Source organism: Agelaius phoeniceus, chromosome 3 (assembly GCF_051311805.1).
Source record: "Agelaius phoeniceus isolate bAgePho1 chromosome 3, bAgePho1.hap1, whole genome shotgun sequence".
Classification (NCBI taxonomy): domain Eukaryota; kingdom Metazoa; phylum Chordata; class Aves; order Passeriformes; family Icteridae; genus Agelaius; species Agelaius phoeniceus.
The window spans coordinates 102,550,764-102,566,913 of record NC_135267.1 but is presented as its reverse complement, the minus strand read 5'-3'; the positions used below and the strand labels follow the sequence as shown (position 1 = coordinate 102,566,913).

Below are 16,150 nucleotides of genomic sequence, written 5' to 3'. Positions count from 1 at the left end.
TGAGCTGCTGAAGCTTAAATTTGGCAGCTAACAGTGTCAATGTGTTTTACCTCAAGTCGTTTTCCTTTGCCTGATTGCTTGAATATCTCTGCAATTCCTCTGTGTACAGAGTGTGCTCTGCCTTCCTTCCGATGGAAAGAAAGGTTTTCCTTCACTTGGTATGAGGTTCGAAGGACAAGCAATGGTACGCTCATTTTCAGCAAATAAATAGAGGATGTTAAACTGCAAAAGGCCCATGGCAATATTTTTGGTTTTTTTTTTTTTTTTTTACAAAAGGGTTGAATCCTGCTTCCATTTATGCTGACATAAATCTACAATAATAAAGTTATTTTACAGAACTGCCTATTTTATTAATCCAAGTGTAATCAATAACTAGAATTGAATATATGATAATAGTTTGATCATTGTATCCTTCTGCAGTTCTCACTTGCTGTGATTGCAGCATCTTTTGGACATTTTACTTTCTTTTTCATGTGTTGTAGATATTAAACTTTCTGGCGCAAGGGCTGCCAGCATAAGCATAGCAGGAGGTTCATGAACCCCTGTGTTAGGAAACCCCTAATGTGCTACTTTGATAGTAAAGGAAAGCAAGGTTTGGAAAGTTGTAAGTGCTTCTGTGATAGTTGGTTTTTACTTTGAAAATATCTTTTGAGCTTTCCCTCCACCTCCATTTTGGCAGAACCAAACTCTGTTTGCTTTTAGGATTGCTGTCACTCACAAGCTGTCTCTCCAGGACTAAGTAAGTTAGCATAGCTAAAAACTGAGAAAACTGAGAAAAATGACTTCTACAGAGAGCATTGCCAGGGTGAAGTGGGGTTTTGCAAGCCTGTTGCTCACTTCGCATGATTTATTGGACATTGTGTTCTTCTAACAAGTGACAAGGTCATACTGACCAATTTGCCTGAGAAGGTTTACACAACCTTTAGCAATAGGAAACCTCACAGACTTAAAAACTTCATGCAGTAAGGGCAGCTCACTTTCACAGCTGGCCTTTTGAAAAGGATGAAGCAAGGTCAGTTCGGATGGAGAGGAGCAAGACTCTTGCAAACCCCAGACACAGCAGGAATGTTTGGTTCCTTGGAAATTTGTGTGGCTTGTTCTGATTTAGAGCTGTCCTGCGTGTTTCCAGCCCCAGTGCAGGAGCAGTGCTACGGTGAGGAGTGAGGAGCTGGAGTTAGGGCTGGAAATGCAGAGCGGTCCGGTCGCTCTCCTGGCTGTCCCCAGGGCCCAGCAGGGTGAGGGCGCAGGGGGACACCAGCACACGGGTGACGCTCCGGCTGTGAGCTCTACAGGAGCGAGCTGTGGCCGAGGGAGGGAGGGATCCCTGAAGGATGCGCTGCCTGAGGAGGTGTTTGTATGGCCTGGGGGCCTCCTCGCCCTGTGCCCCGCTGGAGCCCCACTGCTCCACCTCAGCGCACGCGGGTGCCGTGAGGGAAGCACTCAGCCCGGGGGCTGGGCCGGGCAGCTGGGCCTGTGTGTACGTCTGTGTCTCTGTGTGTATGTGTGTGTCTGTCTGTCTATTTGTTTGTTTGTCTGTCTCGCTCTCTCTGTCCGCTGCCCTCCCGCCGCCCGGCCCCTCAGCGTTTCCCCCTTCCCGCTGCAGCCCCCGCTCCGGTCCCGCCCCTCCCGGCGCGAGGCCCCGCCCCGCGCGCCGCCGGCGGGCGATAAAGGTCTCGCGGCGGAGCTCTGACGTCACGGGGAGTTAATTTTAAACCCGGACAAGATGGCGGCGAGGGACGCGGCGCGGCGCGCGGGCCCGGCCCGCCACCGGCCCGCCCCGGCAGGTAACGAGGCCCGGCGGCAGCGCCGGGGGCGGCGGCGGGGCTGCGCTCGCGAGGTCGGTCCGGAGCGCGGGGCTGGGCGGCCTGGCGGCTCCGCGCGGCGCCGCGGGAAAGGCCCCCGTGTCTCCCCCCTCCTCAAAATGGCGTGGGCGGCCGCCCGCCCCCGAGGGGCGGCGGGGAAATCGCGGCAGCGGCCCCCGCGCCCGGCCCGCGGTCGCTCCCCGGCGGGGTCACCGCGCTTTTCCCGCTCCGCTGCCGGGGCCTCCCCCGCTGCGGTCGGCGGCCCGTGCCGGAGCGGGGGCGGCCCGGGGGCCACTGTCGGTGACCTTATTCCCCGCTGCGGAGCGGCCGGGCCTCACCGTGGGTGCCTCAGCCCCGGGAGCAGCGGGGGCTGCGGCCCCGGGGCCGCGGGGCGCTGGCGTTTCACAGTGCCGGGAGCGGAGCCAGGCAGCCCGGAGGGCGCCGACTTTCCCGGGGCCGCGTCCGCTCGCGGAGGGAGCAGCCCCGGGCAGCTCGGGGAAGGAGGTGACCGATCCCTGTCGCACGTCCCCCACATGGAGCTGCTGCGCTCCGCTGTCAGCGCTGCTCCCGCCTGTAATCTATCCCCCGGTGGGGATGGGACATGGCTTTGGCTGGGTGTTCAGCCTCGGGTGTGCTGGAGTCTGCGCAGTGTGCTTCTTAAAGTATGGTTATTTCTCAGGAACGGCTTAAAATCTCAGAGCTCGTAGCAGTCTCCCTGCCGTACGCTTGGCGAGGGGGCACCTGGGACTTGTGAGGCTTGTGCTGCCTCGAACGCTGAGTTTGGATCATGTGAGGTTTTTAGCACTGCACTGGAACAGTGAACTATTTTAACATCTTTGTTGTGTAACTCTCACTTAATTTGGAAGCAGAAAGATTGGGCTGGGCACAATTAAACAAAACCTAGCAGATGCCATGTGCCACGATTGGTTTCAATTGCTTGATTTGCAAGCCAACTAGCGATAGGGAAATCTAGCTGCACTATAAACTGGGAGATACAGAATGACAACTCACCTGGCTTGATTTACAGGGAGGAAAAGGCAGTGGTTCTAAGCATCAGGAAAAGTTTGATTGTGTTTGGCAGCATTGCAATTTGAATAATTTAAAAGAGCCCAAGAGATTGAAGTTGAGGATGCGATACTGCTTTACTGCTCAAGGGCTGGTCTCTCTCTCTCCCAACACTGCTCAGTTTTCTTTGATTTCAGTGTTCTGTGTTTTTGCCACTGTGTCATTTAATTATCTCCAAGCGTTAGATTATTGCATAGTTTTCTCAAGGTCATAAAAGTTCCAGCACACCTGTAATAAATGGCCTTTAATTAGCTATGTCATCATCAGCAGTGGAAACATGCACATGTCACTCTTAGTTGCATCTGAACTTTAGTCATGGAACAGCTTAGGTGATAGGGTCTGTGTGGATGGTCTGTGCCTGCCTGCTGAAGGGATTTCTGCACAGTGAAATAAAGCAGAGGGATGGGTTGGAATAGTTACAAGAGCAGCAGTGGAACAGGAGAGGCCTTTAACTCCTCCTGTACCATTACTGAGTGTTGCTTAACAGCTGTTATGTCCTAGCTTACCCTGAAATCAATAATCCTGTTACAGCACCTCCTCAAATAATAGCACTAGCACTAGTTTTTTGTTTTTTCTGCTGGAATTATTTTGAAAGCAGGGAGTGGAGTTGAGGAGGGCTGTATTCTCTCCTTTTCACGTTCGCTTGCCTGCAGCTCAAAACCTAGCAGAGAAATAGTCCCAGCACAGAAGAGTTTTACTTGAATTGTTGTTCAAGTAAAAAGCATTGTTTTTAAACATGACAGTCTGTCCTGGTTTAGGAGGCTGGGCAGCTCTTGTTTGTGTTGGGTGCACAGGAATACTTGAGCCACGTCTTACAAGAGTCCTAATACTTCTTAGGTACCTTGTGTCAACTGCAGTCCCTGTGGTTTGCTTGAATATCAGTGATTAATATTTGCTTACTGGCTGTACTAATGAAGTAGCACTGACTGGAGTGAGGTCCTGTGATAGATGAGGAGTTGTTTTCTCTTCCTGCCCTAATAATGGAAGGTACACTGCCTCGTGCTGGCTAGCCTGGACAGGAGCAGCTCTGCTGGGGGAGAAGGGATTTTTCTCCAGTGTAATAGAGGAGCACTTCTCTCCTGGTGGCTGCATCACATTGTCCCCAGCTTTGAGCTTCCCAACTTCCAAACCAGATGAAATAGGCAGATGGGAGTGCAGGTGTGAGTTCTGTGTCCTTGTTGGCTTGGTAGTGAACCATAGTGGTGTTGGTCTCCAGCACCATCACAGGCTTCACTTCAGCACGGTAATAAAAGTACTTTTAACTTTGTGCCTGTTGTTAGCAGACTGTTGTACATCTTATCACAGTCCATGGGAGTTTCAAGGACATTCATAAAGAAAACTACCAAATTTCACTCAAATGTTACCTTATGTAAGTTAGGTTTGAATTTGCTTTTGTTCTTGTATTTTGACTATGAACAGACCCCATCCCTGGGATGATTTTTGATATTCAAGGCAGTCTTTGAATGGGAAGTTTTAAACTTTAAAATCAGGCTGAGTTGTTGCCTTGTCTTTTAATTTACTTAATTTCTTTTTCTACTGTTGCTGCATGCTGTGCCTACAGTGTGATCTGTGAGCTGCCTGCCTGAGTGCATTTTTTCAACTTCTTGCTGAAGGCTGCATTTACTTCATGAACTTACTATACTAGTTGTCAGTATTTTAGGTTTTATCTTTAACCTTAACTATCTAAAGTGAACAAGGCATTAAAAAATTTTCTAAGTTTCTGCATAGGCAGATGTGCTGATTTTGCCATTAGTCAACAACTGAAAAAGTTCAGAAATACTTATGTATGGTGGTTCTTCAGACTTTACTCTTGCTGAAGTATGACTGGGTTTCTTTTTTTAAAACATTTTCAGCAACTTGATCTTCCTGAGATGTCCTGGAGGAAAGATAGAAGTAGCTTTCCTTGGTGTTGGAAGGTTGTTCTTGATGTGATACAAAGAATTGTTATCTCATCCTGTAGCTGATTTTAAGGTCATGGTGCTGCGTAGGGAGTTGATTTACGTGAATACATTTCTGGGGTTGGGATTTGTGTCTGAAAGACCAGAGCAAGCAGATCAGCAGGTTTTAAAAATATGTGAAAACATGGCTCACATTGATGTCTGCAGTTTCAGTTAACTGCAAAGAAATGACTGATAAGAAATAGGCGATGTCTTTGAGGATAAGAATTATAATCAAGGCATTTTTAGGAGCAAATTAATACATAATAAGAACTTGTGTTTTGAGAGCATTGGTAACTAACTTGCCTGACCTTTAGCTTGTGTTCGTTTCTGAAATAATATGTTCTGTATAGTGTTCATTGTCAGGAAAACAAGACTTTGTTTGCTTGCCAAGCTTTTTCAAACCCTTTGAATATCAAACTTGGAAGGACTGTTGAAGTTCCTTCCTTCAACTCCCCAAGTTGGTGTTTAACTGGAGTTCTTGCTCTGCAGCAAAGCAAGGAGCTCACTGTCTCCCATTGTGTTTGGGAGGGAGCCCACATCCCTGTTCTAGGGCCATAATTATCTCTACAGGATGTGTAAGCCTGTGAACATCCTCCTAAAGTTATCTGTTCAGTTTGTCTGGAACCTGTCACTGAGAATTTTGGCTGCTCCACGGCAATGTTACTCCTTGAAGTAACAAGACTGCTTTATATCTCAGTGTGAGAATAGTAGATCTTTGAAGCTATATAAGTATCTTCTTCAATTAACTAAACAGGAAAAAAAGAGAAAAACTATGCTAATTATTTAACCATAATTTAATTATGGTTTGTAGCTGGCTTCTCTTTAAGGTTGGAAAAACTTACAGCAGAATGTTTGCCACCAAATATGGCACTACTGAGCATCCAAGGCAGTCCAGAGGAACTTACATGAGTAAATGCAGGTAAGATGGATGGTGGGATTCCTGTTTGATGCCCACTTGATGAACTTACGAGGAGGACTAATAGAAAATCAAGTATAAGGTGAAAGAGAAGTCCAATTGGGCCTTTGCAGAAATGATTTATGAAAATACAGCTTATTTTAAGAGTGACCCTGCTCTTGTCTGTAATGGAGTAATAGGTGAAAGGACTGGTAAAAGTCTTTGTAAAAGACTGCCTAGTGTCTTTTGGGGAAGGATTTTTTGTTCATAGCTTGGTTACTTGGACTCTCTTTACCCTTTGTATGGGGAAAATACTGATATGCTTTACTAGGATGAGAGATGTCTCATGTAGTTTGTTGTTTTGGTTTTTTTTCTAAATGTATTTTCAGCTTTATTGTCAGTGCAGATGATGAGCAAATGATGATTGCATTTCCAGCCCTATATATTGGTGATTTTTGCATGGCAAGGTGGGATTTGCTACTGCAGGTCATAGCAGATTTCTTATAAAGGACTGGAATAGAAGCCAAAATGTTGAAGACTTGAACTTCTAAGATATTGCACAGATTGCAGACATGGAATGTAGAATGCAATTCCCACTGAACTGATATTTGAGAGTAGAACCTAATTTGCTCTTACGCAGTTGTTGTTCCAGTGACATCAGAATCAGGTTCCAGTCTGTAGTTCATGTCAAATTATAATGCATTTATTTTCCCACTGTCACCTCAGAGATAAGCATGTTGAATTTACCAATTCTTATTGGTCTCAGTAAAATATTTGGAATGTCTTTCTGAGCAATGTATTGGGTAATACCTCCAGGATAACAAGGTGCCTTTTTTTTTTCACTTGGATTGAAAATTACAGAAACTTGTTGGAGAACATGTGTCAACTGCTTGTACTGATGTGTTGGGACTGCTTTCCCTGTGTTGTGCATACTTTGAAAAGTTGTTCTCACCTCTTATCTCCTCCAGCAGGGTGGTACTGCTGAGTGGAAGACTAAGTGCTGTTATTTTAGCTGTTTCTTTAAACCCAATCCTGTGATAATACTGCCTGCCAACTTGCTGTCTTGCTCCCCTCCTCAACCTCTTCTGCATGAAAGAAAGGATCTTCTGGCTTTTTCTTGTAGGTGTTCATTTGCCTTGGTCCGTGTGGTGTGATCTACTGGGGGAGCTGTAAACTTCTGGGAAATAAAAGGTTCAATCTGTCAATCCTTTGCCTAATATGGGAATCATCACAGCCCTGATTTCAGGGGAGGAACAGTCGCTTGAAGTATGTGAACTCCTAGGCATGGAGACAGAAGCTTGGCCTCCTTTAATGTATTGCTTAGACATAAAATAATAGTGAAAATAACTGCTGTAGAAAATGAGGTTAAGGCTCTTGATGTAATCAAATCACTTTCTTAAAGCAAGAAGTCATCTTGCTTTTAAGAGAATTAAGTTTCTTAAATACTTTGTAATCTTGAACTAAGGAACTATGTTTAAGATTTTAAACATTGCCTTGAAGCTGCCCTCAAAGCAGTTAACACTTATCTTTCAGGGAGCAAAGTCTTAAGCTTGTCATTAGGATAGGAAGGGAGAGCAGTTCAGAATTCTTAAAAGGAAATCTTTTGAACTGCTAGTATGTCAGGCTTGTTGCTAATAAATTGTTTGGAAAAGTGCAGTAAATAATGATTTTGAGGGTTAGGACGTAGAACTGGAGTATTTTCTAAAGCTAATAGTACTATGGAAATAGCTGCTGAAGACCTGCATGTTATGTGTTGAGATTTAAAAGGCAAAAACCCTTTCAAAATAAAATACTTCTGGTACAAACATTCAGAAATGTGACTTCTGTTTTTAAACTTAATTTTTTTCAATGGAAAAATGAACACGCTGTGAACATTTGGATAGCAAATGTGGTTAAGTGCTTGTAAAACCTTCAGATGCTATGACAAATCTTGCTTGTTTGAGAAGACCCTTGAAATGCAATTTGGTGCTTTTGAAGAGGTTGGAAGTTGGCTTGTGAAAATACTGAATATTACAAATGTGAAAATACAAATGTGTACTTGCTCTAAATACTTTGAGTGGCAGACATATCACTGTGTCATTAATCAAATATCAAACTGAGTTGTTCTTTAGTCTAATCTTTTGTTGATTTATTACTTGGTGCATTAGGACTAGATTAAGCTTTAGTGAGCTTTGAAGAGGAGCACACTGCTATCTTTCTCTGTTTCAGTTCATCTTATAATCCTAGCCTTTTCTCCCCAGAGCTTACTCTGTGTATTGTAAGGAAAGATTTCATGGATCCACCAAATTAGGACATTAAGTATCATCTACAGAGACTACACTGTTGGTTGGAGGGTTGTGCTAAAATGTACACACTTTGTAGAATTGTATTTGCCTCTTTCTTCTTCACCTAAGTGGAAGATGTATATTAAACCACTGTGGTCTCAGCATAGGGTAGTCCTGCAGGAAAGCAGTTTGATTGTCCAGATGTGTTTAGACAAGTTGAGACCTTGATGTGAAGAGAAGTAGTAAGCAGCCCCCTCTGTGTTTGTTCTTGTTGGGATGATAAGTGTGGCTTGCCTTACACCTGAGGTTGCTGACTTCTTTCACTTCTGTACCTCTAGGCTTGCCTGGCCAGCAGCCATCAATGTACACATGACAATGGCATTTCCCGTCTCAGGAAAATGTGTTTAAAAATTAAAAATGCTCTTGTCGAGACTTGTTTTGTAGCAGTGGCTGATGTTTCTGTGGTGACAAGAGTTGTGAATGATGTTAAAAATTGTTAGGTGACTGGGTGAGCCTTGAGCCCTTTGAACATAGAAAGGTGCTTGTATGGAGCTGAGCTGCTCAAGTGTGTGGTTATAATGTCCTTGGGACAACTTCACGAGTGATATTGAAATCAGTGTTTTTCTCATCTCCTCTGTAGTAGGCCCAGCTCTCAGCAGGTGCAGTGCATTCCCTAGGTGTGTTCAAGAGAATATTCCTCCTGTGCAGGAAGGACTGTGCCAAGCTCGAGGTCTTCCTAGCAGGCACACGTCCTGGCCTGTAACACTGACAAACTGAAACCTGTGGCAGCCTCTATTTGTAAGGGAAGGAAACCTTGTTCTTAAGTGAAGGTTAACAAATGTGTTGGCTACCCCAGCCTAAATCTGGACTTTATTCAGATAGAGACAAGTCTTTGGCAACACACAGTCAGATCCAGTTACAGCCCAGTTGTCTACCCATCTTTGCAGTGTTATCACATATCACCAAGTCAGTTCTTACATGAATATGCTTCTTAACTGTACTTGTGAGTTTTGGGAGTCTGGAGAAATTTTCCAGCTGAACTGGCTTGTAGTTACAGAGCTGAACTTTTCTTTTGGCACCGGTGCCCAGTGAAGCAGTCTGTGCCTCCCCCTCAGCGGTGCTGTGTGGCTGTTTCAGAGGCTGTGGGGTGCAGAGCACATCTCTTGGTGTCCAGGATAAGCTGGTGCCGGACCTGGGACAGCAGTGCCAGCACAGAGGGCAGCAGCCCATGGCTGTTCAACAGTGCAGCTGAACTGTGCCCTGCAGAGGAGACTGTGTGCCTCTGCTGTTTGTTTGTCTTCAGTTCTAGTGCTGGTTGGATTTCTGTTTGAGGTGATACAGTCTGTAGGAAACTGCTTGTATTGGGTTGCTTTTTCTGCTGGTTTGGCTTCGGTAGCTGACTCGACTCTAAGCAGCGGTGGATGTGTGGCAGAATTAGCAGGAAAGACAGTGTGGTGCTGCATGGTGCTGGAAATGGGAAAGAGTGGGAGAGCCCCTGTGAGTGGGTGGTTAAGACTCAGCTGTGCTATTGAAACAGGCTTGAAGAGGCAGCGGGGAGAGGGGAGGAGGCAGCTACTGGCACTGTCCTGTTGGCAGAATTAATGTACCTTGAGCTGTTGCCTTAACAAGGGATTTGTGTGTAGCAGCAGCAGCAATGATGCCTGGCAGAGACTCAGGAGTTGTGGCAGTATGTGTGGGGCTTTGAAGTGTATGGACTCAGGTACTGTATCAGTTATTATGGGACTATGGGTTAATTGCAGGAAAGGCATATGGCAAGCCAAGGCCTGCTTCTCTACATGCTTAGTAGCAGGGACCCTGATAAAAACTATTTTTGTTATAGCTGTGTGAGAAAATTCTCTTCTTCCTGTGGAGATAAAGTGAAGACATACAAAATATGATTAAAAATTTTTTTTTGTTTCAATTCTGTTTAACTGTGCCTTGTGTGGAATATTTTTCCTGTTTTGATTCCCATTGTTGATCTAGGTGTTGTGTTGACACATGTGTTTCTCCTGTTATGCTTCCCTTTCATCTGATGGGTGTCAGTGGCCCTACCAAGTTAAGAACATTTAAGAAGGGAGAAGAAGAAGCTGAAATACTTCATGGAGTTGTCTGCAGGTAGTTACTGTATCAGTTTTGCAAACTGTGGGATCTAGATAAGACAGTTTTTTAAAGAAACCTACGCTCTCTGTACAGTCCTTTGTTCTTTGAAATGAAATGTAGGATTCTGGGGTTCAGTGCTAGAAGAACTGACTGGAAGGCTCTCTTAGCTGCAGGAACTGAGAGATGGGAAGCTGAGTGTGAACTGAGGTTGGGCTGAAAGAGCACCTATAGTTGGAAGCTGCATTGAATTGTTAAGGTTAGAAAATATCTGTAAGATCAGAGTCCAGCTGTTATCCTGGTGCTGCTGTGTTCACCACTAACAGCATGTCCCCAAGTGCCACATCCACTTGTTCTTTGAACTCTTCCAGGTATGGTGATTCCACCACTTTCTGGGCCAGCCTGTTCCAGTGCCTGACTGGAACATCCTTCCCATGAAGAAATGTTTCCCAATATCCAACCTAAACCTTCCTTGGCGCCATTTCTTCTCATCTTGTCACTTGTTACCTGGGAGAAGAGACCACCCCCCACCTCACTACAGCCTCCTTTAAGGGAATTGTAAAGATTGCTGAGGTCACTCCAAGCCTCCTTTTCTCCAGGCTAAACTCCCTCAGCTGCTCCTTATCAGAGTTGTGCTCTGACCCTCCCCCAGCACCTCAGGGTCTTTCTTGCAGTGAGGAGCTCAAAGCTGAACCCAGTACTTGAGCTGTGGCCTCACCAGTGCTGAGTACAGGACATTGATCACCACCCTCATCCTGCTGGCCACACTGCTCCTGCCATTCAGCTTGCTAAAAGCAAAAACGAAAGGTTTGAGCCTCTTTGGTTTACTGTGTTTCCCTACACTGGTGTTTGTGAGTGACAACTTGTTTATGCTGGAGATGAGTAGGACACCTGACCCTCTGGCATACCTTGAGTACAGCAAAAGGAAGCACTCGCTGCTTTCTGCTGAGCTCCTCTGGGGCTGTGGCGCAGATGCACCTTGGTCACTAAACCACCTCTGACTGGCAACTGAGAGACCAAACATGGGGTAATTGCAGTTGGTGTCTTTCACTTCATTCTTCTCTCCCTGTTCTAGCTCAAAATACCAATTTAGGTTAGCTGCTCGTTGTTTAAATTACTGGCTGCTGACATGAGGGTACATACAAGGTACATAGAACACAGTTATGGCCTAAACCAATTAGAAAATACTGACTCCTTGAGTGAGCAACAACCTTGAATAAAATCACTCTGAAATACAAGCAGAAGTCTGCCTGGTTTAAATGTGTGTGGCCTGCAAGGATCCAGTTAGCTTTCAGTGTTCATGAGGAGCTGTCACTTGCCATTTCCAGAGTTCATGGTGAACTAGGGCACTGTCAGATCTGGAGTACTCTCATTCTCATCCTCAAGAACCTGCCTGATGGGTAAGAAAGGGGAGAAAAAGTGAGCAAGAGGCCTTTTAATGCTTTAATCTGCCCTTAGTGTTTTAGTACAGCTTTCTTTGAGGGGGCTGGAAAAGTACTGGTGAATCTTACTGTGGGTAGAGATCCTGTTCGGTCCTTCAGTGAGTGTGCTATTAATAGCTGTGATTTTTGGGCAGAGGGGAAGAAGGATGAGAAGCATGCTTTGCCACTGTCCTTACCCTGCATGATTTTTCTTGTAGCTATGGTGAAACATCTTTCTTACCAAGTTCATGATGTGCTTTCTAAAAAGCAGTCATTTTATATATTTTTTTAAACTTACTGGGTTTGTACTGCTTCTGTCTAAGCCTCTGCTTATTGGCATTCTCTTACTTGTATTCGTTGAGAAGAGCTGAATTTGAGGGTTGCCTTTTTTTGCTACACACTTTCATTACATGAAGTTTCCTTCTTGCTTTTTTGTCCCCCTAAAGGGAGAACACAAAATTCCAGCTTATCAGTACTTGGTGTAGGGGAGAGCTGTCTGCTCCTGCATGCCGACCATTGAGCAGAGGAGCAATTTAAGGCACTTAGGAGTAGACAAGCCTATTGTTTGATTAGTTGTGGTGCTTCAGAGGTATCTAGGTCATCAGAATATCATCTTTTTCCTCTTTCCTGACAGAATTGTAGCTTCAGGTGCTTTTCGCTTCAGCTCACAGTTATGTAACAGTTCTAGATCTGTCCCTTTAACATCCCATTGCCCTGAAGGAACACAGGGAGTTAAATGTGTCTTTCTCCCTGTACCCTGCCCCTACTCCTCTATTGGTCTTATTGGATGTCCAAACAAGTCTTTGGAACTTAGCTCACCAGTCCTATTTATAGCTGAAATATTCGAAACATTTAATTATTTCTGGCCTTAAAACGAGCTACTTGGCACTATTTACTAGTCAGCAATAGGAAAGCAGTGATGCATTAAGGTCTGTGGCAGCCCCGTAGTTTCGTGTGAGTTTATTGCATGGAGTAGCACTGCTGGAAAAAGGAGAGGACAATTTTGTGGCTTAAATCTAGAGTTTTGTTTTGTTTTGGTTTTTTTTTTTCCCCAGAAGCTGTGTCCAAATAAGGTTTGAAGGTTAACATATTTTCTTTCTGTGCTCTGGAACTCACTTCACACATGCCTACACTTTCCTTCGTTCACTACATCAAAACAAGAAATGTTTAAGCACTTTGTCTCCCTTCTCTCCAAGGAAAATTTCCTACGTGGAGCACTGAGAGAATGTCTTACTTTGAAATACAGTGCAGCAGTTTCCTCATGATAAATTATTTTAAGCTTTTGATTCAAGCCATGAACTCCCTCAGCATGTGGAGGTTGAACAAAATTTCAAGCAGGACAGCTTGAGCTTAGTGTAGCTCACTTCAGTTTTGCTTTTCACCGTTCAGGTGATGGTGGGGGAGCCTGTCAAGCATCTGTATTGAAATGTGAGCAGGAGACTTGAACTGCTGTTGTATTGAGGCAAATGTGTGGTGCTGTAGAGCACCAGGAAAAAGAGTTCAGAGATGCTCAAAGCTGAAGGGTCTAGGGGTGCTGGAAGTCTTGATTTGAAATTGACTTCTAGCAAAGTGCAGGTTTCTGTGCAAGCAAGATATTAAGACTACCAGCTAGAAGATTTATGGCTTTATACTCTTTAAATTCCTTGTGATAGAGCAAATGGAAGTACTGATGAGGGATAGCTACACTGATAAAAGTGGCTTAAAACTAAAAAGCAAATGGGATTTAAAATATTTTAATCTTCTGCTGCATTTGTGGGCAATTGTGTTCAACTCACTGTCCACAGAAGCAATTACTAATTGTGATTCGGTGCTTGTTGATCAAAAATCTTTACTGTATCTAAAACCAAATGAGTTTAGCAATTAGTATATGCTATTTTCTTTTTTTTCTTTTTTAAATGAAAGGATGTGGATAATATGTTCAAAGAGTTCAAGCTGTATTTAGGTTGAAACTTAAAGGTAACTGTTTGTATTTTCTGTCAACTAAAGTGCTTAAAGGGAAGAACTTGCATTTAAAGCAGGCTGTCTCTTATTTTCATAGCGTGCAGGTGTCTGAGTGTTTTCACGCTCGTGTTCTTACACTGCAGGACAAGTAGGTCAGCTGCTGGCTGTGTACTTAGGGGAAGCAGGAATTGGCTTTTCATTTTACCTCGTGGTTTAAGAAATGGGTTATTTAGTGGGGTTTGTTCAGTTGAAATACTGTCTGCATTAACAAGAAGCTACTGTTCTCAAAATCTGGCTTAGTATTTCAACAAATGGTGCTTGTTCTGGGTACTTAGCTGGTGAGAATAAATAGCAGTCCTGCTGTAGTTGTTACTGAGTGAGATGAGGAGTTTATAGGGAAACTGAGTGGCAGTATCTTCCCTTGGCTATATTTGCTCCCATTCAAATCTGTCTGCTTCTGTGTCTTGCTGCACAGTGTTGCTTCTCTTGTGTTTCCCAGCCTGTTTGATCTGGGTTAGGAAGTGATCGTGTCAGTCAGAGCCATGCATTAGCCCACAGGTTCTAATGGAATAATTCAGGTTGGAAGAAGCCAGAATGACATAGGGACTGATAGGTGAACAGCCACAGTAATAGGTGTGAATGGATGGCAGAGCTCAAGGGCAAGTCCAGTTGATGATCTTTTTGCATCAGCTCCAGACAGAGCAGCAGATCTGACCTTAGTCTGCAGTCTGCTAGTTCAGTACTACAGAAACTTCAAAGGTCAGGTTAACATCCTGAAAAAAGAAAAATATAGCTGTGACTTCCTGGGCCTGCACCACTGTGCTACAAGTTCTAGTGCCATATGGTTTGACAGATGAGGACTCTTATGTATGTACTAAAAGCCTGAGGTTCAGATCTTCTGTGCACATGGGAGTTTCCAACAGCATATGATCAACCCCATGAGTGAGTGAATCGATCAGTCTTTAATCCTGTGGTGGGAGGCAGCATTGCCTCTCTGTTGTGTGTGCAGAACATGGAACATTCCTCTAAAACAACCACTCCCTGTGTGAATGTACTGGGTTGCTAACTCCATTACTGGGGTGAAACTGGGCTTAGCAAAGTGTTAAAATGTACTATAAAAAACAAGCAAAACCCCCAAACCAACAAAAGTCTGTTGTTTTGGTTGTCTCTGTAGCAGTACTGAAATGTATTGTTATAGAGACCTATAAAGGGATGCTGCCTTGAACTTTGCAAATCCATAGTACAGTCCAGCAGGCTAGAAAGTAGAAGTAGTGTAGTAGTAGAAGTTAGTGTAGAAGTGGCCATTCTGTGAATGCCACCTCTTCTAAAGGTAGTAATCATGTCTTTTATACTTGATTTGCTGGGACTGGATTATTGCAAGAACCTAGAGCATTCTGTGGGATTAGAATAAATCAGATTAAATTCTGAGTTTTAAGTAGTACACTGTGACTGTGCTGGGGCAGGTGAGGAATGGGGGACAGCCAAGGAACGGGGCTTTGAGTTGTGAATTACCTAAACTTCTGGCCTGAGCTGACCGGACAGTGCTGTCAGCATGTTTATTATTCTACTTTGAGAATTTCCACAGTGCTCTTGCAGAAAACTGGACCTTGAAGGGGGTTGTTTCTTGTCCTGACCTTTGTTTCCAGAGGCTGTACTGAAAGTAATTCTTGGAAGTGTAATGTGACCTTTCTGGCCATGATATTGAAGCCTTCTAGAAAGGCTCCCTAAGTGCTGCCTGAGACAGCAACTAGCCAGAGTGACAGGGTGAGCAGCCACAAGTCAGGATAAAGGATCAAAAAAGGGTGTGACATCTGCCTAGGACACCTGACAGGGTTGCATATGCTGATTATGCTGCTGGGACAAGCAGTGGCACTTGTTCTGTAGTTAACATGTTTGACCTGTGCAATGTGTGTCCTGTTAATTGCCAACTAGTTCAAAATCCTGAAAGGAGGGGTGTTCTCTGCCACTCAAGCACGAAGTTATCAAACCAGCTCTTCTGGATGGATCAAGTTGCTTTCACAGCTGTCAGCACTGTAGGTCTCCACCCTCTAAAGTGCTTGACTGATGGCCATGATGGTCTTTTCTGTAGGTAGGTTGGGAACTTGTAGATATATTAAGCTGGTTAGTCAAAGGGGAAAAAAAAAGCCAACAATCCAACTTGACCCAAACCAACCTAACAAACCCAAGTTGGTGCTCTGGACTTGACTCCCAATTTCTGCTGATAAGTGAAATCTAATAGGAGTTGAGTCTAGGATGAATCTTCTTTCCTGTTCCATCTGAGTTAATGAGCTTCAGTGGTGCAGAATGCTGTTAACAAGATGGGAGCTTTTAATGGGCATATTTTGTGTAAGCTCTTGATAGTACTATCTCCTTGTGATAGGGAGAATTTGCTTGTTTATAAATAACTATTGATAAAGGTCCATTCCACTTGTTTGTTCTGAAATCTCCTTGGCCTGAAGAGGTTTTGTGTGGCTGTGCTCTGCGCTGGCACAAGGATGCTGCTACAGCTTGAGGTCTTTGGGGTCTGACAAGTTTTGATGACTTCCAGGTAGGACAGGATGTTTAATGTCAGGCTCCAAGTGAATGAAGAGAAGCTGCAGGTGTGGCTTCAAACCATTTTTCAGTCTGCCCCAGTTTACAGATCCAATCCCTTACTGCAGCTGTGTATTTAAGTGAAGTGTGTATTTAAATAAAAGAATAGGAGGCTGTTCCAAGTAACCAAGTC

General features: G+C 44.4%; 1 protein-coding gene across 6 annotated transcripts in view; it reads left to right on the top strand.

Moving 5' to 3' along the window:
- The first annotated feature begins 1,644 nt into the window (after positions 1-1,644).
- ATL2 (atlastin GTPase 2) overlaps positions 1,645-16,150 on the top strand; it is a 37,889-nt gene continuing 23,383 nt past the window's right edge. For all 6 annotated transcript variants that reach the window (XR_013181527.1, XM_054628904.2, XM_054628906.2 and 3 more), the window contains exon 1: positions 1,645-1,784. Coding sequence is in view for 5 of the 6 variants with exons in the window: in XM_054628904.2 (XP_054484879.1) it covers positions 1,724-1,784 (61 nt within the window). In the remaining variant the exon portion in view is untranslated. The remainder of the gene's footprint in view (positions 1,785-16,150) is intronic.